Source organism: Haliotis asinina, chromosome 1 (assembly GCF_037392515.1).
Source record: "Haliotis asinina isolate JCU_RB_2024 chromosome 1, JCU_Hal_asi_v2, whole genome shotgun sequence".
Classification (NCBI taxonomy): domain Eukaryota; kingdom Metazoa; phylum Mollusca; class Gastropoda; order Lepetellida; family Haliotidae; genus Haliotis; species Haliotis asinina.
Window position 1 is genome coordinate 58,475,833 of NC_090280.1, and position 24,961 is coordinate 58,500,793.

Below are 24,961 nucleotides of genomic sequence, written 5' to 3' on the forward strand. Positions count from 1 at the left end.
CAAACTGGTGTGTACCTATTGCAAAGTTGTAATTTTGAGACACAACGATGTACAATTACAAACAAAGCCCGATAAATTAGAACACATCCCATTTATGACTAATCTGTGGGTGTTTTATGATTACATGACGTTTCAACGTTGATTCTTTCCAGAACTCTACATATCCAGAAAGCTCCCCAAAAAGCCACTAAACCATTATGAGTAGTACATTGTATCTAATCATGTTATTTCGGCATTGCGCAAGACAACCGACATTATTTGCTATTTCCACTAATCTGCCAGCATTAACCTGAAGCATGCCCGCACAATTCTCAGTGATTATAAAACCAAGAGAGAGTAAAATTCTTGCAACAAACCCCTTTAGGTCTCATGTAACATTTCTTACGATGTGATTTCAGATGTCAGTGAGAACCGGATTGGTAGTCAAGTTATAAGTTATGGTAATACCATACAAGATTACAAATTAAATGTCACACTGACTAAACATGCGCCCAGATGCTGCATTTTGACTGTGTAGAAGCATGTGGACTTGCAAAAAAATGCTTAAAACGTGCATCTTGGAGGTTTTGCAAAATGCTTGTCGAAAACTGGTATACAAAGGCCATACATCTCAGCTGACAGAAGACCACGGCTTACAAGGCAAGAGAAAGAAAAAGAGGACCATAGGTATGAGGCAGATGGGCGCCAACAACAGCCATGTTACAAGGGTCCCAGACTGGCATTTGTGGGAATCAACGAACACGACTGGTCATGATACGTGGAAACCGGAACGCTCGGACATGCAGAGATGTACATGTCAACCCGTGGCAAACCATTTCTTCCCCGGCAACAGCAGGGAACACTTGTACGATAACGCCAGTCCCCACACAGCGTGAATTGTCCAGAACTTCTCGAACGCCAAGAATATCCAATTTCTCGCATGGCCAGCACGCTAATCGTACGTAGTTCTCATAGAGCACATGTGGGATCACCTGAATCCCCAGGTGAGAAGACAACCACGACCCCCAGCGCACCGACAAAAACTTACAGACGCCCTCAGGAAATGTGGAATAGGATTCCGAAAGACATCATTCGTCAGCTGATGACATCGATGAGACGGCGAGTATGGTGGATTGTTTGCTAGAGGTGGTACACTCTTTACTGTTTGGCCAGAGACTTGATATGACGGAGACATTCCATGATTGACTCTTGTTGTACATGTGAAATGTGCTATCCCTACCCATCTGTCAATTACATGACACCTGTTCTTCATCTGTGATGACTTTCTCACAGACATTTTTGGATATTGTCCCACATGCTGGCTTCTTTAAATGTAGTATAACTTAAAGGCACATCGTATGGTTTGCGTTTGTTTTTATCCATCATTAATATGGGTGTTCCCTGTCTTTTGCCCACTAGTTTACAAGCAATGCTCTATAAACATGTTTGGGTGTGCACAGAAATGTCATTTATTGTAACACAGAATGTGTGGATCAATCAAACTATCAATATCGTTCATTATTCCAACACTCTCCTTCTGATAAAGAGAAATGGGCTAAATATAAACATTTTAAAGGAAATGTACATTTTGAAACATTGATTATATTAGCTATGACTTCCGTTTTATCTGAGAATTCTAATTTAATGTTTCTATAAAGATGCAATGCATGTTTTATTGATCTGAATCAAAAAAGAATTTTCAGATAACAAAGTTAGAAACGTGTTAACATTCAAAGCACTCTGTAATTATATCAAACGCTGAGTTGTAAAGTGAATCTCTATCTTGTGAGCTTATAGGTAACGATAGTGACTTTGGTATTGAAGGATTAGTGCTGGATTGATTCACATCTTACTTGACAGAACGCCATCAGGCTGTTTTCATATATGGTAGCTCTTCTGACAAAGTTCATCTGCAATATGGTGTTCCCCAGGAATCGGTACTGGCACCGGTCCTTTTCATCCTATACACAAAAGATCTAGGGACTCCCATTGATCATCTTCAAGTCTGGAGCCAGTTGGATGCATATAACAGCTCCAAACTAAATCCATCTGACAGACATTCTGCAAGTCATGGATGTTCACCAACAAGCTGTTCAAAGCTCAACGAGGCCAAGACGGAATGTCCTCTACACCTCGCCGGGAACATACCAATATCAAGTCGTTTCACTTTGACGAAACCACTGTTCCACTATCAAACAGTGTTAAGGACCCAGTCGTGACAGTTGACAATGAGGTTGCCGTTGGACCATAATAATTCTAACCATAGTTATATCTGTGATCTGCGTTTTTCCATGACTTCAAACGCAATTCATATCGACTAGAAGGCAACATCCTGGTACTGCATGAGCGAACGGAACAGAAGTGAAAGCGCTGATCTTGAGAGGTCGTTCACCGTGGCAACTGAATTCAAGGTAATGTACTACATGATTTATGTATGGGACACTCAAGGGACACATCGAAGCACATCAGCGATATAACAAACGACTGCACTGAAAGGACACACATCGACGCCGGCGATTTGTTATCATAGCTATGGGTATTAAATCTTTTACCTGTAATTATCATGATTAACAAAATGTAATGTCTATGCTATACGAAAAACAGACATTTACTCAAGAGACGTTCAATACCCAAATGTACCCATAACAAAGGTTCGAAGTATATGGACGCAGAGCGTTCCACTAGCCCTAGCCTATCTCAAAAAACTTCTTTGAAAACGAGGAACACATTTACACATTGTACTTCATGATCAACAAATGGAAGCGATTCGTAGGCGAGGCTACCCAGACCTGTGTTTTAGACATTGACGTAACGGAAACACTCGTCATTGTGGCAGGGAACACCAATAACCTAACTCGTTAGGAGTTTTTATTAACTCTGTAAACGGTCATTTCATTGACGAACTTTATGTTCGTAGTGGTATATACCAAGGGTCTGTGTTGTCCCCAACGTTTTTCAATCAACAGTGATATTATAAATGACCTTCCTCGTTGTCCAAGCCGGTCATTAATATTTTCATGCAATAAATGCGTTTTAATGAAATAAATAGAGAACCTAAAGTGTTAGTATCAGTGTGACAGGTTTGTCCTGTGTAGGGACACACGACGTTTGGCATAGATGTGTTCATATGGTTAGGTATGTGTGTTAGGTGGGACAGAGGGCGGAGATGCATGTATTCAGGTAAAGTAGTACAAGGATGCATGCATTGGGCGACGACTTGAGCTTGTGTGTGAATACTAGTATATGTGTGTCGATATTTTGTTAAAAGTGTTCGTCTTTAACACATGTTTAATTTTGTTAAAAGTGTTAGTCTTTATCACATGTTTAATGCTTCTGAATGACTTAAATGCGTGTTCCGTACCAGATATCGAATATCTATCCAAACTATTTAATAGACTATCTTTTACAACGCGAGGCGCGCATATAGAAACTGGCATATTTGGTGACAAAACATTCAGTCTGGTGAACACTAAATTCTGTATTCTTCATTTAGCGATGACTACATGACTGATTTCGACAAATTTATAGGATGGCGTTCTGGAAGGTGGTTCAGTTGATCACTGTTACAACAGTCGGTCTTAACGACATGTATTCACTATGGACAGAAAACCCGCAATTCCCTGGTTCGTTAGATATGATAGTTGAGTCCGCCTTTAAACAGCAAAGAAACAAAACAAAACAAGATATTTTATGTCATGAACAGTCACTCATTCCTTGTCTGTTGCAGATCTGGAGTACCTTCTACATGTTCTTGGTGTTCATCTCAGTAAGCCTCTTCTGCGCCCAGTCACATCCTACATTCCGAGTGGCCAGGACCGATGTCAGCCCCAACATGCGCAACATCACCAACCCAAAGATCCGCATGTATCACGAGACAAACATGCGCCCAGAGCTGTACTGGTTGGACGTGGCATGTGTGGTGGTCTTCACTATTGAGATTCTCCTCTATCTCATCTGTGTACCCGACAAAGGCAGGTTCTACAAGAGCTTCACGAACGTCATCAATTTCATCCTTGTTCTGGTAGCATGGGCTGCATTCGTTATGGAAATGACGATGGGGGATGAGCTTCTGGACGGGGAGGGTTACACCTATTGGACATACGGGACATTGAAGCTTCTTCTTGTTCTCAGAATCCTCCGGTTCTTTCGCCTATCACAACGTTACTCGTCTCTCAACGTTATCGTCCTTGCAATCAAGGCAAGTCTTAACGAACTGGTTCTGATGGTGATGTCGTTCTTCTTGACTGCCACCATCTACGGTTGCGTCATCTACGTGGTGGAGATTCACAGCAACTCTTTCCACGACATCCCTGTTTCAATATGGTGGGCAATCGTTACGATGACTACTGTTGGATACGGTGATTTTTACCCGTTGTCTGGTATCGGGCGCACTATAGGGACTTTCTGTGCTATATGCGGTTTGGTAGTGTTGTCAATGCCCATCGCTATCATTGCCGCCAATTTCAACAATTTTCAGTCTCGAAACGAGGAACGACAGCAAAGGCAAAGGGGGAACCAAAACACTCCTCTGAAGAAGATAGGATGGATGGCAAACGTTCCTGTTATACACCAGTACACATCCAATCCAATGGATCCCAACTCTCTGTCAACAAAGGCCAAGATAAAAATGATAACAACGAAGCCACAGAACCGGAACTATTGAGTAAGTTTTGACGGGACGTATACAAAACGATACTTTGATGTCTGATCCAGTTCTCTAACTTTTCCCGTGCACAACGGATCAATTGATCTCCCGAAAACATACGTATGAACGCTTTCACCACTAGACTACCCTGCCATCCCCGTTTTCACATGAACACGCGGTGTTTCTGTATGTTTCCAGTTGAATAATTGATCAGCCTTTGCATGCGTTTGTGACGACAGCTTATGGTGGGACATGACATGCTCACCTGTTCGTAAACATCACTGTTTGATAATAATTCATAAACACAGTCATCTTAATTATTAGAGATCATCTGATAATGTAAAGTATAAAGGGTTGTATTGCCTTCAGTTACGTCGTCATGAGGACAGATCTGATTTAAATGTCGTCAAAATAGCATATGAAGTGTGCTCTCATATTAGTCAGCGGGAGAGTGAATGAGTTAAATTATTGCGTCACATCGACAATATTTCATTCATAGCGAGAGGATAATTAGGACTAAATAAAATAGTGTTTAGACTCACTATTGTAAATGCAGCCACTAACTTGAATCGCTGTTCTAAAGTAGCTTTTTCAAAATATCCTTACCGTTTGAAGGTATTGTGTACGTTCATGAACTGGCGTATGAAGCTCAGAGAAAACTGGCAAAGTCATAACAAAACAAAACCCAAAATATTTGCACATGATTTTCAGCAATTTGATGCATCACCCTCGAGCTCGTGCAGTTCATCTACATGTTTTTTTCAGTTGGTTCCCCCGAATTAGTGGAGAAATTCATCATCGATGTAACAACACAAGCTTCTTTACTCGATGTTTCTGGTAATCAATTCCGGGTTAGAGTTGATCTTCATTAACCCATGCTTGTCGTAAGAGGCGCCTAACGAATCGCGTTGTCAGACTCATTGACTTAGTTGACACATGACATCATATCCCAATTGCGTAGATCGATGCTCATGCTGTTCATCACTGGACTGTCGCGTCCAGACTCGAATATATACTGACCGCCGCCATATAACCGCAATATTTAGAGTGCAGCGTAAAACTAAACTTACTCACTCTTACGACGAACATAGGCTGAAAACGAATTCAAATCACGAATCCCCAGGCGTGGTCTGTGTGGGTCCTTTATGGTAAAGTGTGTGGTGTGGCGTAACGCGTGTGTATTTTGTGGTGTGGCGTGGTGTGGTGTGTGTGTATAGTGTGATGTGCCGCGGTGTGTGTGTCTGAATGGTGTGGCGTGGTATGTGTGTCTGCATGGTGTGGTGGAAGTCAAAACATTGATTACAGACCAGTCTCGTTTCCTGTTTACTGGGTTCCGTCCATTTGCGCCACTTAGTGCGATAACCAGTCCAGATTTTGTAGACTAATTCACTTAACTGGATACATACGTATTAATCAGTATGATTTGGTATATGTAAGCACTTGCATATTGCAACAATACGCTCCTTCCAATCCCTGCAAACACGTCGTACAACGTGCACTGTCGTACAGCGACAAACGGAAACCTGGAAATGGACAAAATCTCAAAACGAGGCACTGCCGCTTGAAAGGCTTGGCGGTCTGGTACAGAAATAATAATAGAGCAATCGTATTCTGCGTTACATCACATAACTGCCTCAAGCGGAAGCCATCTACGGTTTCCAGCGTCTTCGCTACTTCCTCTACGACTGGGTACAGACCCATCCTATAATGTATATTTTGAAAGATATTTTAATTGGGTTTCAGTTAAAAACCTATCAATGAATTTGAAGTCTATAAGTTCTAAACTACCACTCAGGGTAATAGGTGAGAGGTTAATAGATTTTTCTACTTTAGTAGTATATACAATGACAGTTCTGGACCACTTTCAACAAATGTCTCTACAAAGCCTTATTTAGTAAATAAGGCTTTGGTTGGGACCTTAGATCTTGCTACTATTACCCCTACTACAAAAAGGTTGGGTGTCTATGAAACAGTTTACCGTGTATTGGTTGGAGGTAACACTGTGCCGTACGGTACGAGCAATAATTCTTCTCTTACAAACCCCCTACCCGGCCCATCCCTCAAGTAGTACAAGTTAGGTTCGTCGGCTTTCATATCCACTTTATCTATGTTGTAAGTTTTGACTGACCATATAGGATCGGTGGCCCGCTTACGGCTATCGCCCTCGTGTTCCCCTACTACTTAACGTCTGTGCCTATGTCACGTTTATATCGATGAAACAGTTTAACGTGAACTGCCTACGATCTCTTTGGTGTTCATAATAAAGGCTTGCTGGGCTTTTTGTATCCCCTGTTCTATGTACTTTTTTTTCTCGTCCTCGCTGATAGCAGACTTACGAGACTTGGATCGAATATCTTGTTTCATTCCGTTATATTTTTTGAGTTCAGAGAGGATTGAACGAAACTCCTCTTCTGAGATCTTACTATCAGAGAGTGCCGTGGAAATACGCTCACTCACTGTGTTCAGCTTTGCTTCGGCCAGAACCCTGATCTCGTCGTGTTTCAATGCCTTACGATTAAGTCTGCGTGATACTAACTTAAGCGCCAATCCTGCTAACCCTGCCACCCCAGCTGTTATTTCAATACCTAGCACTATAGGTGCAGCCACGATGGTAGCTAACAACCCAACGCCTGCCGCCCCTAGTCCCATGCTGGTTGCCATAAGGGTAGTGTCAGCCCGTCCACGATATTGAAAGCTCTATTGTACTTTTTACATAGTGCTTTCCGCGTGTCACGGTCTTGTTCTAGTTGACGTTTCACATCACATAACTGCCTCAAGCGGAAGCCATCTACGGTTTCCAGCGTCTTCGCTACTTCCTCTACGACTGGGTACAGACCCATCCTATAATGTATATTTTGAAAGATATTTTAATTGGGTTTCAGTTAAAAACCTATCAATGAATTTGAAGTCTATAAGTTCTAAACTACCACTCAGGGTAATAGGTGAGAGGTTAATAGATTTTTCTGTTGTAATAAAAACCCCCAGGAGGCTTATTACGTGGTTTATAGGACCCGTGGTATCCTGTTGTATAACAATACGACAATATTTGCCTTTGTGTATGCTAAACCAGCTCATTAACACCCCGGGTAAAATTTGGTGTACTATTGGGGGGTCTCCATTGTCTGAATACTCAAAGAAGACTTCTATGATGAGTGTGAAAGGGGGGAATATTATTTCAGGATTACTAAATGTTAATTTATTTTCGAATGAAGACGTTAACCCATTTTTGTAAGTTTTTCTTAATCCCCTCTCCGGAATGAAATCCCCGGGCCAGATACCGTTGTTCCTAATCTTAGAGATACGCCCCAATTCGGTTAATGTGATATAAGGTGAGGTGAGTGTTAAGTTGATCAGCCATTTGGGCTCTTTAAAATCTGATAACAACATCCGTCTGTACACGTTGTCTTTGAATTGCAGGATGTATAATTCATCTTCCTCACCAGGCTGATCGAATCCCTCCGTATCTCCTAAGTCGTTAAGCGTAGTGTTGGGACGATGACTGGTCATTATTATACTATTACGATATAATTTCCAACTGGTTTTCTGATAATAATTCAGGGGTGAACTTCATACCCATGAAGTGTATGTTGTCAGGCAGGAAGATATTGATTAGTGATATCTTGTTTTCCACGATCACGTTGACCCCCTGCAGACTGGTGTTGAGCCGACACCCACCCGCACGTAAACGTTGCAAACTTGATACTGGTGTCGTTTCACCCACCCGAGTTTGATCCCCTTCACGATCTCGACATCATTCCCCGATGGTTCCCCTAGGTAGACTTTGATGATCAGTGTTGAGTTTGCCGGTAGACTCTCTAGTATAGTGACCACACCTTCGAATTCAGACACCAACTGCAATTTCACGTTTTGTATGGCTGGTTTACTCGATAGCATGTGGGCTGCCATAGTGTTGAGTGGGCTGACGACTACGCTACGTCTCTGAGTTGGGACGTAAGCCATGAGCAGGGTTCCATTGTTCACGACTTTGTTTAGGTGGTTGTCTTTGTTATCAGTAAACACGTAGGGAGAGACGAGTCTAATATTGAGAAACCAGTCGTCATTATTGGGTAACAACACCCACTTGTCATCTTCGGTGAAGACGAGCATATATGGTTTGTTTTGGACGACGGTAGTGCTCTCAACATCGTCTAAGTCGAACAGTTTACCCCCGAACGATGGGTATATTATCCAATTATTATTACCGGTGTTGACAAGGGCGTACTTAGTGTTGACTGTTGCTCTTGTGGTATCTACTATATCACTTAGGGTTCCACCGGAGGGGATTTCAACGCGTTTGTAAATGTTGTTTTTCAGTTGCAAGGCGTACGATTTACCATCTACTCCGGGAGCGTCGAAACCGCGCGTGTCTCCAAGGTCGGAGATCCCGATATTGACGCATTTTTTCACTCCGGGCCCTTGTGCGCTGGTCATTTTACATGAAGCGTTAAGCTGAGGTATCCTATATTTACAGGATTATGATTTATATCTAACACCGATATTGTCAGCTCAGGTATGTTTCCCTGGATTAATCTCTTATACTGTCGTGGTGAAAACAACTCGGTTCTACCGTCGTTGTATTTCTCAGTTTTCACCGGCACTGCTCTCAGTATAGTGGAAGGGTGACCTCCTTGAATGTTATACGTTGTGCTCACCTGATCGAGATGAATGTACAGCTCTCGGTACGGTACTAGGTCGGGTAACTTCGTGCCTGTGACGGTTGTTGTTGGTTTTATCTCGTCAGGAGACATACCGAGTATCCTCGCTAATGGTCGGCCGAGCCTCAAGGGGTTTCTTCCGTTGTTGATTAACACCACTGTACCGTTTGAGTCGTTCATCTTGAGTTCGGCTCCCAGGGGTTTGAAGACCTCGTCGTTTAGAGAGCACACGCTGTAGTAGCCGTCAGTTATCTGGCTGCGAGTTCCACTAACGAACAGCTTATTGTTGCTGATATTAATGTTAGTCCATTGCGGTAGGTAGGTGATATCGCAGAGTGCGACTTCGAGTTGACCTGACGTGTTATCGATCGCGTGCGTCAGCTGAACGGCCTCACCGCTCGTTATTCCTGGAAGTGTTATGTACATATTATAATATATGAATTATATATTATAATATGGATTTAGCACACTTGAAAATCGTGGTGAATGCAGATGGTACGGGGTTTAAAACAACCTTTATTGATATCTTTGAAAAATATATCGTGTCCGTTAATAACGATCAGGCGGTGGTAAACTGGAATCAAAACCCAATGCAGTTTTGGCAGAACCAACTCAACTTTGCTGTGTGGTGTGCGACGACAGGGTCGGGTGTGACACCAGACTACGGTATAGACGAACTGAGTAAGGCAGTTATTTTGTTTCATATTTATTATCAAACGAGACGAATATTAAAGGAAATAAAGGCTCCTCTTCCCCAAGATATAGGGTGGAGTATGACGAATAACGGCTATGATAGACGCGCTTATGAACGTATTTGTGGGGAGTTTGAGATTCCAACGAATAAAGACTTTCGCCTTCCTGGTGTGAACCATGGTCTCGGTATAGTTCTCGTGTACTTCTACAGGTCCGGAACATATTATGCCGGTTCTAAAGATGGTTCATACAACCCAAACCGTCATACATTTACAGGCCCCACAACGAATGAAAAGATCCATGTCAGCTGTATAAAGCAAACCAATCCTGATGCAGCCACAGCCTGGACTAAAATGATCTCAAAAACATCGAAAGGATTCACTCGTGCTGGTACAATACGCTTGAACGACTCGATTCGAACGTACGTGTGGGCGCTGTTGGGTGCACAGTCGATGACGCGTTCCAACATCCTCGGTAAGGGAACTGCTTACGACGCTCAGACACAATTCGTTTCCAACGTTGAGGATGCTATCAATTCTCCAGTTGATCTCCCGAGGGCCATCGACCGTTACCAAAACGTGTTAGAATACGCCAGATCGAAAGTCAATTACGTGTTCGGCGTGGGGTTGTACATGGCTCCGAGTGATATGCAACTGAGAATAAAAAAAGTGGTGGGTTATAACAACAAAATAGTCATAGCCACGGCGGACCAAAAGTTGGGTATCAACCCCGATATTAACACCCCCTATATCCCACACATCCCACCACGTGAAAAGGGTATAGTGGCGCCACCCCCGGAGTCTAAAGTTCATGTGCCCCCAACACACCCCCATATACATGTGGGGGTACCCCCCTATCAGCAGCATATTGATAATAAAACGGCCCTGGTGGTTGGTGGGGTAACTTTGGGACTTATTTGGTTAAAGATTTCTTAGCCGCTACGTACACCAGACCCGCCACGGCGACGATGGCTGCCCACAGGTTTTGACTGAGCCACATGGCAGTTTTAGACAGAGCGCTCAACAACCACGAGACGATGCTACCCAGGATGCCGGGAAGGGCTTCGGCGGCTTTACCAGCCAGTTTAGCTAGGCCTTCCCCGAGTTTTTTTATCCAGTCTTTAACACCCCCACCGCCACTTGGAGTTCCCCCGCCGCCGGCAGGCCCCACAGGGGTTCCTCCCACCAGTGACACCACCAGGGTTGATATGATGAAACCAAAGTCAGAATACTGGCGATGGTGATGCCTTGCTCCCGGAATAATATCCGAATCCTGTCTGCTAACGTGGTGTCTCGGTGGAGGACTTGATTGATGGTTTCCCGTATACGGCTGACCTGGGATCGAAGCTTTTCTTTGAAGGAGAATGCTGTCTCCAGCCAGACCTTCTTTTCCTCTTCCACATCACGTATTCGTTTCTCGATGGGGGCTTTCAGAGCCTCGTCCTCAGTTTCACCGAGTTTTTTCCTTTCATAGGCGATGTGGTCGTCTATCTCACTCATTTTGGCCGTGCTTTTCCAGAGATGACCACGAATGGTTTGCATTAACAGGTCCAACCCCCGCAGTTCCCTAAAGGTACTTTTGAGCCCCGGGAAGGGCTCGTTCTCGTAGTCGGCCAACACCTTTTTAATATCATAAGTCATGTTTTGATCCGATGGGGCGTCCCTGATGCCTTCCAGACTTTGAACTAACTCCGGAGGAATCTTAGGTCGCGTGCCACCGTAATATTCTAAGCCTAGTTTATCGCGGATAAAGTCAATCCCATATTTTCTGGCCAATGTTGATAAGGCAAGCGGTTTTCCCGTGCTTTTATTCCCGAGATCGGCATCCGGGTGAGCCTTCAAACGCAGCGTTTTATTGATGAGGGTAAACTTGGAATGTTCCCTTCCCGGCTGCTTGATGTTGTCTCTAGTTTCAATTGCGTTGTAATAATCGTCGACGGCGCCCTTAATGAGTTCGGCCCTTTGCTTCGATAATGAGGTCTCAACTGCGTCGACAGCCGGCTGTAGGCCCGTACTGAATGAGGTCTCCTGGTCATCATCGAATGCCTGGGCACTATCGCCCGACATCTCCGTCATATCTATGTCTTCATCCATTAGTATTAAAAATATATTTCATTTATATAACAATGTACGGTAGAAAATTAGATCCTTTCAGAAGATTGAGAGAGCCATTAGGGGCCAGAGCCGTGCGACAGTCGGTGACCATCACCAACAATCCCAGCAAGATAGACCAGAATCAAACTCTGCTGGTTAGATTTCCAAACCTTGGTGAGAATGACCTCATTGTACCAGGCACTGTTCGACTGGCGTTCAATATCACGTTGACCTCCAACAACGACAAATGCGAGCTAGTGCGGAACGTGGGTCGAGCCATCATCAAGAAAACGACCGTCAAGATCAGCGGTAACGAGGTGCTGAGCATCGACGACAGCGACGTGTTTCACTGCTACAGGGATCTCTGGAAAAGCGAGGGAGAACGAGTCAATGATGTGTACCAGGGTATCAGCAAATCAACCCGGTCGCGCATAGGGTATGCCTTCACGCAAGACCAGCTAGACAAGCTATCGGACGGTGAAAAGGCCATCGCTCGAGCATACGGGAATCGATTCTGCGTGCCGCTAGACTTCGAGTTGCTCACGGGACACGCGCCGTTGGGTGATAGGCTCGAATACGAGCTCACGTTTAACGACTATAGCAAAGTAGTGCGTACGCCGAACGGTGATGAGGCCAGTTATGCCATAGACAACATCTCTCTGGAGTTCGACATGGTCACTAGCCCGGAGCTGGCCAGGCAGGTTCGAAGCCAGTACTCTGGGAAGATGGCTATCCTGTACGATCGCGTACTGAGGCATAGATCAGTCGTGCGAGATAAGAGCGACACTGTGTGGAATATCAACCTGAACGTGCCGGCGCGATCGATGAAAGGTATCCTGGTCGTCCCCGTGGAGTATTACGATCCATTCCGGAGGGACAGCGAGAAGTTTTTCAACCCCGAGATTGAAAAGGTGGAAGTTACCATCGAGGGCGTGCCCAACCAGCTGTTCAGTCATGGTATGAGACCACACCAGCAGTGGGATGAGATAAAAAAGCTACCAGTGGGGGACTACATAACAAAGGACCTGGACCTAGGCTCCGTGCAGATCGGTGAATACCTGACCACCAAGTACGCCCTATGGTTGGACATGCGATCCACGGATGATGATAAACTGCACGGTAGCGGGCGCCGTATAGATAACGGCAGCGAAGGGATAACCATCCAGTTTACTAAGAAGGCTCAACCCGCTGGTAAGTTGAAATTATATCTGTACGTTATTATGGACGCGCAACTTAATATAGACAATGGGAGATTCGTGCAAGCCATCTACTGATGGGGGGTACCCCCCCACACCCCCCAACAATAAACTGCCACAACTACCCACTGACCCACACTGCGCCATAGTGTGCGGGCAGACTGGCTGTGGGAAGACCGTTTTCGTGTTGGATATGTTGGAGAGTTACTACAAGAATGTGTTCGATAACATCGTTATCATGTGCCCTACTCTGAGCATGAATAAAACGTACGCGCGACCTTGGGTGATGACGGACCCGGACGTACACAAAATCGACCCTGGAACACGCCTGCAGGACTGGTTGAAAGCTCTTCACGAGAAATTTAAAGGGGAGCCGACGCTGTTCATACTGGACGACTGCAGCGCTAATCGCGAGATAACAAAAAAGAGAGACATGCTATCGTACCTGGCCTTCTCCGGCCGGCATGCAAATCACAGCGTCTGGGTGCTAACGCAGAAGTTCAACTCGGTGTTGAAAGACCTCAGGGAGCAGACGCGATGGGTGGCCTTATTTCACTGCAAGGACAGGGATTCGTTCGAGGAGTGTTTGAGAGAGAACGATGTGATGAGTAAATTAGAACGGGAACGGGTGAAGAAACAACTCGCTGAAACTAAACACGCTAAGCTCGTGCTAAAGACCGACCAACCAGTAGCATATATAGTATGCTAAGCAAAGCTAAGCAAAGCTAAGCAAAGCTAAGCAAAGCTAAGTATATAGCTATGATATTTGAAGTGTTTGTCGTGTGCAACTTAACCTTCATTTCTCTGTGTTTTTGTCTGCATCGGGTATTATATAGTTAAAACTAAATCTTACTTGTTATATTATAAGATGGAGTGTGAGGAATTGCTCGAACAATTGTCTGTGGAGGGTTCCCCCACGCCGCCGGCAGGCCCCACTGATGACAAGCGAGAGAAACTGGTGGCGTTGGCTGTTGGCGGCAAAGCCAAACATTACTTTGGAGACTACACTCCGGATAAAAGTCACAAAATGTCAGCCGAAGAAATCGATAAGCTGTACGCTAGATACGAGTCCCGGCTCGGAGCAGAAATGACAAAGACAATAGGATCGGCTATGACCCAGATATACACCGGTATTGTATCATACTTCTTTCCCATTCCACCAGAGCGCCGACTTTACCTGTGGGAAGACCTCGAGAAAGACCCTTTTATCGAACACGCCGTGAGCTCTATCAGCTGCGGGCTGTACCACAAATATGGTATGTTGTTGGCTCCAGTGACGGCGGCGATTATCACGGCAAAACATTGTCAATTTGAGAGAAAAAATAATAATAATAGTATAGATGGATGCTGCTCCCGAGGTGATACCCCCCACAGTGATGGAAGTGACCCCTTCACAGGAACCCCCAACAGTGAGGGAAACCCCACTGGGGGAAACCCCCACAGTGAGGGAAGTGACCCCTTCACAAACAGTAACCAGACAGAAGAATCCTAAGAGAGTAGCTGCCGGTAAAAAACAGTGGTGTAACCAACATAAAGTGACCAACCCAACCCGACTGTTGTTGGTTGTAGGTGTAACTGCTGCCTTGGCTATCTCGTGGTTATACGTGGGGGTACCCTCCCACAGTGAGCCCCCACCCAACAGTGAGCCCCCCACCCCCACGGTAGACCCGCATATCATGTTATAATTTTAATATTTTATATCATATACATAATGTCTGAGGGGAAAACGTTCGTCAACGACGCATACCACGCCACAGTGGTAGCCAGTCTAGCTGTAGGGTACGCTCGGTTGACTAAAATGGTGCTTAAACAACCAACTATCAAGCTAGATTTCAACCTGCAGGATATGGGTATGCTCATAATGAACCTTGGTATGGCGATGGCCACAAAAGACATCCTAGTAAAACAAGGGATCATACCTGAAAATATAATGAAATAAATATAGGGATGGCCACGATAGCTATGATGGTCGGTGGGGCGTTAGTGAATGCCCTGGCATTTTCCGGGAGTAATTTCCTCTTCTCGAAACTACGAGATGATCACGCGGCTGAAATACAGGAAGAAAGGAAGCGGCACGATCTCGCTACTGAGAAATTACAAAGAGCACAGGCCGATTACGCTAAAAAACGCCTCCAGAGGATCGATTTCATTAATGAACAACTCCAGCGTGAAAACCATGCCGTTCAAACATTCAACGATGTTGATGAAGCAATGAAAGAATACTACCTACTAACTGGTAAACAATTGGAACCGCTCAATAAACCCACACTCGCTCAGTACTACACACCATCCAAGGGACAAATGAATCGTGAACTGGGCTTCATAGTGTTGGGTATAGCAGCTACTGCGTTGGTTGCGAAGCAATTAAATTAAAATACCTATATAAGTAAACATGAGACCCGCTCCATACCGATGCGAATACATACTTATGGGGAAGACCGAGGCCTGTGGTAGGAAATGCAGGAATCAGGGGTTCTGTTGTTTCCATATGGGAAGTCCTAACTACACGTGTTCTGTGTGTGGTATCGGGGTTAAAGGGCACTACTGTCTATGTAAAGCTCACGGAGCGAACGTAGTCAGACATCAACTCATCTACGAGAATAAAAAAGGCTACATAAAAGAACGTAGGCGACTGCTCAAGATAGACTCCAATGCGTGAAAGGGTTATCTCCCTTTACTGTGAACCAATTAGACATTGGTTCTCTTAGGTGTAAACACTATGTCTACTGTACGCGAGCTCAAGCGGGTCGCAAAACAGAGAGGTGTGATCGGGTATTCTCGAATGCGGAAGTCAGCATTGTTGAGATTACTAGGTTTAGAAGCCCCTCCTACGGTAACACAATTAAAAGCTCAAGCAAAACAGCTTGGATACACGGGTTATTCAAACCTGGGGAGAGCCGGGTTAACCGCATTGTTATCACATGCCCCCGTAGCAAAACCTCCCACTGTAAAACAACTGAAAGCCGAGGCACACGATTTGGGTTTAGGCGGGTATTCCCGTATGAGAAAACCACAGCTTGTAGAATTATTACGACAGAATAGAGCTATTGACCTACAGTTCGTGCGCACTGAGCGCGCTGTAGGCAACTATTTGAGAGGTTGGCGCATGCACGTTGATAGAAACATAGACATTACAGATATCAAGCCTCTGATAGCTGATAAGGTCAACCAGGAACTAAATAACCTAGGAAGTATCAAGTTTCAGATCACAGTGAAAATGTCGCTCGATAAGCAGGTTGGGAGTACCACTGAATATGTTCAGCCTTACTTCCGAGGTCAACAAGAGGTCGTCACACATACAGAGACCATTGATACATCAATCGATACCAGTTTTCAGCAGATACGAGAATACCTAGAACGCTACACACACTTGGGGTCCGGGTGGGTTGTAGATAAAATCGATAATGTTTATCTAGACATAGCTAACTACGTGCCGTTCAGAGGCGGGTCATACCTAGCCTTGCCTCCCTACTATAGGAACAAACATGCCATAGTAAACGTTAAGAATAGAGGAAACGATTGCCTGAGGTTAGCTATCAGGTCAGCCTTATTTCCAGCTGGCACTCATTCAGATAGGCTTTCTAGCTATCCCCAAGACGATGGGCTCAACTGGGATGGTATAGATGAACCCACCCCCATATCCCAGATCACTAAAGTAGAAAAACAGAATAATCTGGCTATAAATGTCTTTGGGCACGAAGGTAACACAACAATAGTACACAGGGTCAGCCCGGTGAAGGATCGCCAAGTTATCAATATATTCATGATCCAACGAGGTGAAAAGTATCACTACACGTGGATAAAACATCTCAGCCGGTTGTTGCACGACCAGTCGAAACACGATGGGGAAAAACACTTTTGTGTACGATGCCTACACGGTTTCAGTCGAGCTGATTTATTAGAATCCCACCGGGATGATTGTCAAGGTGTGGGGCAGACGGCCATACGAGTCGACATGCCTAAGGAAGGTGATAATATCCTAAAATTCAGTAACCACAAGAACCAAATGTCTGTGCCTTATATCATATACGCCGACTTCGAAGCCTTGGTTGTGGGTGGGGATTCCCCCAGTGGTAGCTTCACCCACAAGACACACGAGCATAAAGCCTGTTCGTTTGGATACATTGTCGTCCGTTGTGACGGGGAAACGAAAGCTCCGGTAGTGTATAGGGGCCCTGACGCGGCTGAAAGGTTTCTAAAGTGTTTGCAGGAGGAAGAAAAAATTATTAGGAATGTATTGTATAAAATCGCTCCCATGCGTCTGACCCAAGACGACAAGTTAGCTCACGCTAGTAGCACTAACTGTCACGTGTGTGACTCACCACTTAACGGTGATTCGGTGAGAGATCACTGCCACATAACTGGTAAGTATAGAGGCGCCGCTCACAACGCGTGCAACCTCAAGCTTAAAATCAACCCTAAGACAATAAACATCCCCGTTGTCTTTCACAACTTGAGAGGGTACGACTCACACTTGATCATGCAGGCCATCGCGAAAATCGATGGTAATATAACGTGCATCCCCAACAACATGGAGAGATACATCTCCTTCAGCTTAAACGGACTTAGGTTCATTGACTCGTTTCAGTTCCTCCTGTCGTCACTCGACAATCTGGTCAAGGCCAACAATACCTTCCCTATCACCGATCGATACACAGACGCCGAGACTAGACCCCTGCTTATGAGAAAGGGTGTGTACCCCTATGAGTACATGGATAGTTGGACCAAGTTCACCGAGACCAGACTACCCCCTATTGACTGCTTTTATAGCAAGCTGAATGTGGCGTCCGTCTCACGAGATGATTACTCGCACGCGACTAACGTATGGAATAAACTGGGTTGTAAGAACCTGGGTGATTATCACGACCTGTACTTGAGGACAGATGTACTGCTGTTAGCCGACGTGTTTGAAACGTTTAGGCGGACGTGTTTCAAGCAGTATAAACTCGACCCCGCATGGTATTACACCAGCCCAGGTCTGTCGTGGGACGCCTTGCTTAAAAAGACCGGAGTTAATTTGGAATTGCTCACAGATTACGACATGCACCTATTCATTGAGAAAGGCTTGCGAGGTGGGATTTCCATGGCATCCAAACGATACGCGAAAGCAAATAATCAATACGTGAAAGGTTACGATCCTAACAAACCAACCAATCACATTCTCTACCTCGACGCAAACAACCTGTACGGCTGGGCCATGAGTCAGTATCTACCTACAGGGGGATTCGAATGGGTACCCCACGTTGATGTTATGGGGGTTGCACCAGATTCGAACAAAGGGTATATCCTCGAGGTTGACTTAGAGTATACCAAGGAATTACACACATCACATAACAGCTACCCCCTGGCCCCCGAACGTATGAGGGTTAACCCAGACTGGATGTCTGAGTACCAACATAACTTGTCAGGTGGGCGTGTGACAGACGTTGAAAAACTCGTGCCTAACTTAATGAATAAGACCAAATACATCGTTCACTATCGCAACCTACAGCTGTACGTGTCGTTGGGTATGAGGCTGACCAAAATACACAGGGTGCTCATGTTCGACCAGAGCCCATGGATGGAGCCCTACATCAGAATGAACACAGACCTACGGAAAAAAGCCACCAGTGATTTTGAGAAAAATCTCTACAAGCTCATGAACAACTCGGTGTTTGGTAAGACTATGGAGAACCTGAGGAAACGCGTGACCGTGAAGCTGGTTTGGTCAAGTGAGGAAGACAAGCTCAGGAGATTGATAGCCAGTCCGGCATTCAACCGTAGTAAGATATTCACAGACAACCTGGTTGCCCTACACATGAAGAAAAGCCACATAAAATTCAACCGGCCTGTTTACGTGGGGATGAGCATCCTCGATTTATCCAAACACCTGATGTACGACTTTTACTACAACGAGCTCAAGAAACAGTACGGTGACAGGTGTGAAGTGCTGTACACTGACACGGATTCCCTGCTGATGGAGATTCGAACCGAGGACGTGTACGAGGACATGAAAAAACACCTCGATTTATACGACACCAGCAACTACCCTAAGACCCATGCCATACACAGTACGGTAAATAAAAAGGTCCTAGGTAAGATGAAGGACGAGTGTGCTGGCACGCCCATAGCCGAGTACATAGGTTTGAGACCTAAGATGTACTCCATACTGAAAGCCGACAATAGTGAGATCCGGAAGGCTAAGGGGGTTAAGAAGTATGTGGTGAAACAACACATCAAACACGCCAGATTCAAGGAAGCCCTGTTCAAGACCCGTACCTTTAGACATAAAATGAACACACTTAGAAGTGATGGACATAAGATATACGGACTGACTATAAACAAGACGTCCCTGTCGCCTATGGACACGAAACGTTGGATAGCTATTGATGGGATAAACACATACGCGTATGGACATGAAAAAATTTGAGGCTATTTACTACAGCCCGCGTGGGTACTGGAAAGGAGCTAGCGCAGTAGATAAGCTAGCTAAAATAGCGCGAGTACCCCCGGAGGAAGCCAAAGCGTGGCTTGAAAAACAAGCCCTGTGGCAGATCTATTTGCCGGCACCACGCTACGTGCCTAGAAGGAGGTTCGGCATTAACACACCTAATAGCGTTCACCAGGCAGACCTACTGTTCCTACCCCACGACAAGAGGTACAAGTATGCCTTAACCGTAGTGGACGTAGCCAGTCGTTACAAGGAAGCCGAACCCTTGACCACGAAAGATTCGGCCCAGGTAGCCAGAGGATTCGAACGCATATACAAACGCAGTCCGCTGACGTGGCCAACAGAGCTGCAAGTTGACGCCGGACGGGAGTTCATGGGTGCCGTGTCACAACTGCTAGCCAAACACGATACAAAGGTCAGGCGTGGCATGGCCGGAGCCCATCGCAGCCAAGCCATAGTTGAGAGATTTAATAGGACTTTGGCTGAGCGCTTGTTCGGCCATCAGTATGCTAGGGAGATGGCCACCCCTGGAAAACGATCGACTGAATGGGTCACGAGGTTACCCAAGGTGGTGTCGGCAATCAACCATGAAGTCACCCGTCTCACCGGTAAGAAACCGGCAGACGCTATCAAACTAAAATCAATAGTTGCAGAGTCGGCCGCTCCATTGCGTGGGAAGGAGAAACAGATACCAGATAGGGCCCTAGTGAGGTATCTATACCAGCCGGGGGAACACGAGGGTGATAGCCGTAAGCGAGCCACCGATCCTATATGGTCAGTCAAAACTTACAACATAGATAAAGTGGATATGAAAGCCGACGAACCTAACTTATACTACTTGAGGGATGGGCCGGGTAGGGGGTTTGTAAGAGAAGAATTATTGATCGTACCGTACGGCACAGTGTTACCTCCAACACACGTTAAGTAGTAGGGGTAATAGTAGCAAGAGCTAATGGCCCAACCAAAGCCTTATTTACTAAATAAGGCTTTGTAGAGACATTTCTTGAAAGTGGTCCAGAACTGTCATTGTATATACTACTACTTTGAATAAGCGCAAAAACATATAACAGGTGTTACCAGTATGTCCGATGCATTGTGAATTATTTTATGACTTCCTCAAAAAGGGGCAGTCTGTGATTTCCTAGATAAAGTATGCTGCCTAAACCTCGACATCATATACTCTTTAAAAAAAAGTAGGGCATAATGAACTTTCAATATGGATAGGAAGTGTAAACGTTAACAAACATTTCAAGGACAGACATCCTATGAACGCACCACCATTTCCCTCTGTTACCACCCCTAAACACAACTCATGATATGCACGTGCACAACGCAGTAGCCCCATACACGTGCATGGGGTCCCATTCTTGATTTTGAAGTTTTTCAAGAAAGTCGAGAATTCACTTAGAACGTTAATTTTGACACTCATCTTGCACCACACATTTGTTAGTGTTTGTTTCTAGTCGTTTGATTTTAAATGAAAATCGTATACCTGCAAATTGTATACCGTATACCAATCATCTTTCAAAAGCGACTACATTCCACATAACTATGGTTATGAGGAAGTGCAAATGGTGATGCACTCTCAAAACATTCAATAATATCATATCAACATTGATTGGCTCCCATAAATCTCTTAAATATTCTTAATTGTAAATATAAAAATGAAGACCTACTACTTTTTATCTATAGTATATATAGATATACTGCTGAGTTTGAAATCAAAATTCATTTGTAACCATTTGTTTCATAGTTTTCTTATGAAACTAGGAATGGAATTGTAACCAGAGGTGTTTGTGGTGTCTAGTTTCACTTTCACACGAAACTATTCGGATCGGCTGAAAGGTAGGTCATTGCCTGAATAGGTTAATGAGCCATGAGCAGACACCAAGTATCTGGAGTTTTGTAGATAAGTAGATAACTAATCTACTGAATTCTTATCATTATTACCACCTATGAAAAGCCTTAATATCACCAGAAAAACAATTTTGATGCATTTCGTCAAATTCCGCCAAGCTTGTTCAATGTTCATTCGGATCAGTGATAATTAAGTTTATGCGCGGACCAAATCTTAATGTTGATAAAACGCCAATGCCATCTATCTATTTATCTATCTATCTCTCTCTCTCTCACGCACACACATACATACACGATCTCTCTCTCTCACACACACTCTCACACATTCTCACACATGCACACACTCACTCTCACTCTCTCTCTCTCTCTCTCTCACACACACACACACACACTACGCAAGAATTTCCGAGAAAACGTTTATGTATGTAAGGAAAATATGTAAGAATTTATTTTAATCCTCAAAGAGACGTAAGTCTTTTCTTCTTAACAGATATCGCAATAATCAAAGTAAAACATCGATACATCGTGGTCCATATGAAGTGATATATTGAGATATACAACAATGTAAAACTTATCGATTCACTACTAGTGTGCATACTTCATTTAATGTCATTACTACAAGGAAATAGTGATTGCCCACGAGAGTGCATCCACGAGAGGTCAGAACCTGGTGTGACCACAGTTATGAGTGTTTAGCTCCTCCATGTTGCAGACTAATAGTGTCATGTGCTATGGAATTTGCATCCACTGTTCTTGCAACACGCTGGAAAGATGTGAGAGTGTAGACGTTCATGTACACATCCATCGCGTTTAACCGACACATTCTTTAGTTAACATCCAAGGATCTGGACTTCCATGACGTTCATGTGCATATCTATAGATCGTAAGCGACAAATGCTCTGGTTCAGATCCGAAGACCTTGAAGCCTATGACGTTCGTGTACATATATATCGAGTTTATCCCAGATATACTCTGGTTCAGATCCAAAGGTCTTGAAGCCTGTGACATATATATCGAGTTTATCCAGGAGATGCTGTTATTCAGATCCGATGACGTTCGTGTACATATATATCGAGTTTATCCCAGAGATGCTGTGGTTCAGATCCGAAGACGTTCGTGTACATATATATCGAGTTTATCCCAGAGATGCTCTAGTTCAGATCCGGAGACCTTGAAACCTATGACGTTCGTGTACATATATATCGAGTTTATCCGAGAGATACTCTGGGATAAGATCCGAAGGCCTTGAAGCCTATGACGTTCGTGTACATATATATCGAGTTTATCCCAGAGATGCTCTAATTGAGATCCGAAGACGTTCGTGTACATATATATCGAGTTTATCCCAGAGATGCTCTAGTTTAGATCCGAAGACGTTCGTGTACATATGTATCGAGTTTATCTGTGTGTTTATACCGTTATGTCGTCAGTCCCCTTGAACCACGACCAAGTTAGATCACCGCGAGTTGGATTTGGCAAGACCCACAAACACACTTCCGATGCTCAACATGTTGATCAGTTGAACATATTTCGACCCCAAACCTTCATTTCGACGTCGGTAACCACCCTTAATCTATCTCGGCGTTTGAAACAGGCGACAGACCCTGATGTAGCGATGCTGTGCACTGGAGATGGCTCTTGGTCTACCAGTTATTGGCCTGACGCGGGTATACCGAGCTCAGTAACAGGTGTACGTGAAAACGTTAAATGCAGACAGGGATTCTCCAGCTCATAGACGTCAAATGGTTATACTGTGATTGGAAACATTTTCCAAACTTCCAGTTAGTCAACACTGATTCACGATAGACCTTCACAGACCTTGACTATGCTTCCATTATCTTGACATTTTCGAAGAGCGTTGTAAAAATGCGATCTAAAGCTACAAAGGTATAAAACCTAATGACTGAGACAGGACACTTAAAAGATTTCAATGTCTTGAAAAAACAACTTCAAATTAAATGCTAATTTAAGTTCTTATTCCCGATAAAAACTCATCCACCGTATCACACCATCAAAATAATTTCTTTACAAAATAGGATTGAAAAAGGATAAACTGTGTACAATTTGCCATTTAGAAAGTACAACACTGTTACATTTATTTTTTTCTTGCCGACAAATTAAAATTTGTTACGAAAATAGAACGTATAACATATTAGACTTAAATATGAATCATTTCCTCTTGCGACCTAAAGTTAAACATCCATGAAATCCACATTTTTATAATAACCAAGCTTTATATTACAATAAGACTATTTCCATACCGCTAATAAAATATAACCACATCAAACTTTGATCTGGAGACAAGACCAAATCTACAGCAAAATGGACCCCATTACTAATATGGATGGACGTAAACAAATGTTTGATCACATCTTCCTCTCTAATTTGTTACTTTCCTACATCCCTGTCCCGTTTTCTCCGCAAATGCTTAAAACGGTTTGCGTTTTTCCCGTACCCTGAGGCAAACATAATCCTTTCTTATTTGACATATCCGGATAGTATGTAGGAAAAGATTATTTAAAGGTACGGGTTGTCGACAATAAATGTCTGCAGTTAGTGATATTTGTTAAACTGTCTTTTGTGGACCCAGCTATGTAGTCAGTGGGGATTTGAATAGATGATGTATTCGACTTTTAAATTCTCTTTATCAAGTTTAACTACTACGTCGATCATATCTAACATTTCAGTATACCCACGGAAGCTCAGTGCCACGGAAGCTCAGTGCCACGGAAGCTCGTTTGCTGTGACAAAAGCTCTGGTTCGTTTGCTATGACAACTGGATTCCATGGCCTTTCCTATCACTCACCCCGTGTTTACAGCAGAATAAAGCTTGCTGTAGGATACCTGATGGCAAATGTTTTCAAGACAACAGTTTCAAGAAAGACTGACTGTGCAAATGACGAGTCTGTATATATTCCACAGTACGAACTTCGTTCTGCGACTCTCATCGCCTTCAGCAAGCACAACGAAACTGGATGGCAGACGAATGATTGTTCATGGCATGGTAGCAGGTCGACAGAAACAACAACTGTCCCTCTGCTGTCATGTGTATGATAGAAACCTGACAATGTGTAAATACGACCTATTCTGACAAGTGGTTTTCTAAGACAGAATCTCTGCAAACATGTTGATGCTGATGCCCACGTCCGCGCTCTGATTTTGTAATGATGTTGCTAAAAAAGGAGTAAGTCTCACCTACTCTTGCCGATGAGACGTTGAAGTGATATTTATTTCATAACACCTTGATATTTATTGAAAGTTTTGCTATAAAGTTTAGTCAAAGATGTGTAAAGAATTTACACAAGAATTGTGATTGTGTATAATCTGTGTATTCTCTTTGCCGTAACACCAAACAAATATTGCTCGCATCGAGTGTAATCTGTTCCGTGGAGAATATGTACTTGTCATGAAAA

At 44.1% G+C, this 24,961-nt stretch overlaps 1 protein-coding gene across 2 annotated transcripts in view; it reads left to right on the top strand.

Annotated features, from left to right (window-relative positions):
• LOC137281446 (potassium voltage-gated channel protein egl-36-like) overlaps positions 1–24,686 on the top strand; it is a 53,118-nt gene extending 28,432 nt beyond the window's left edge. Inside the window, exons 2-3 of one of the 2 annotated variants that reach the window (XM_067812682.1) lie at positions 3,707–4,642; positions 24,236–24,686. In XM_067812682.1, coding sequence (XP_067668783.1) covers positions 3,707–4,642 — 936 coding nt within the window. In that variant the 3' untranslated portion in view covers positions 24,236–24,686. Of the gene's footprint in view, positions 1–3,706; positions 4,707–24,235 lie in introns of those variants that run through there. The other variant, XM_067812691.1, reaches the window with a different exon arrangement.
• The last annotated feature ends 275 nt before the right edge of the window (positions 24,687–24,961 follow it).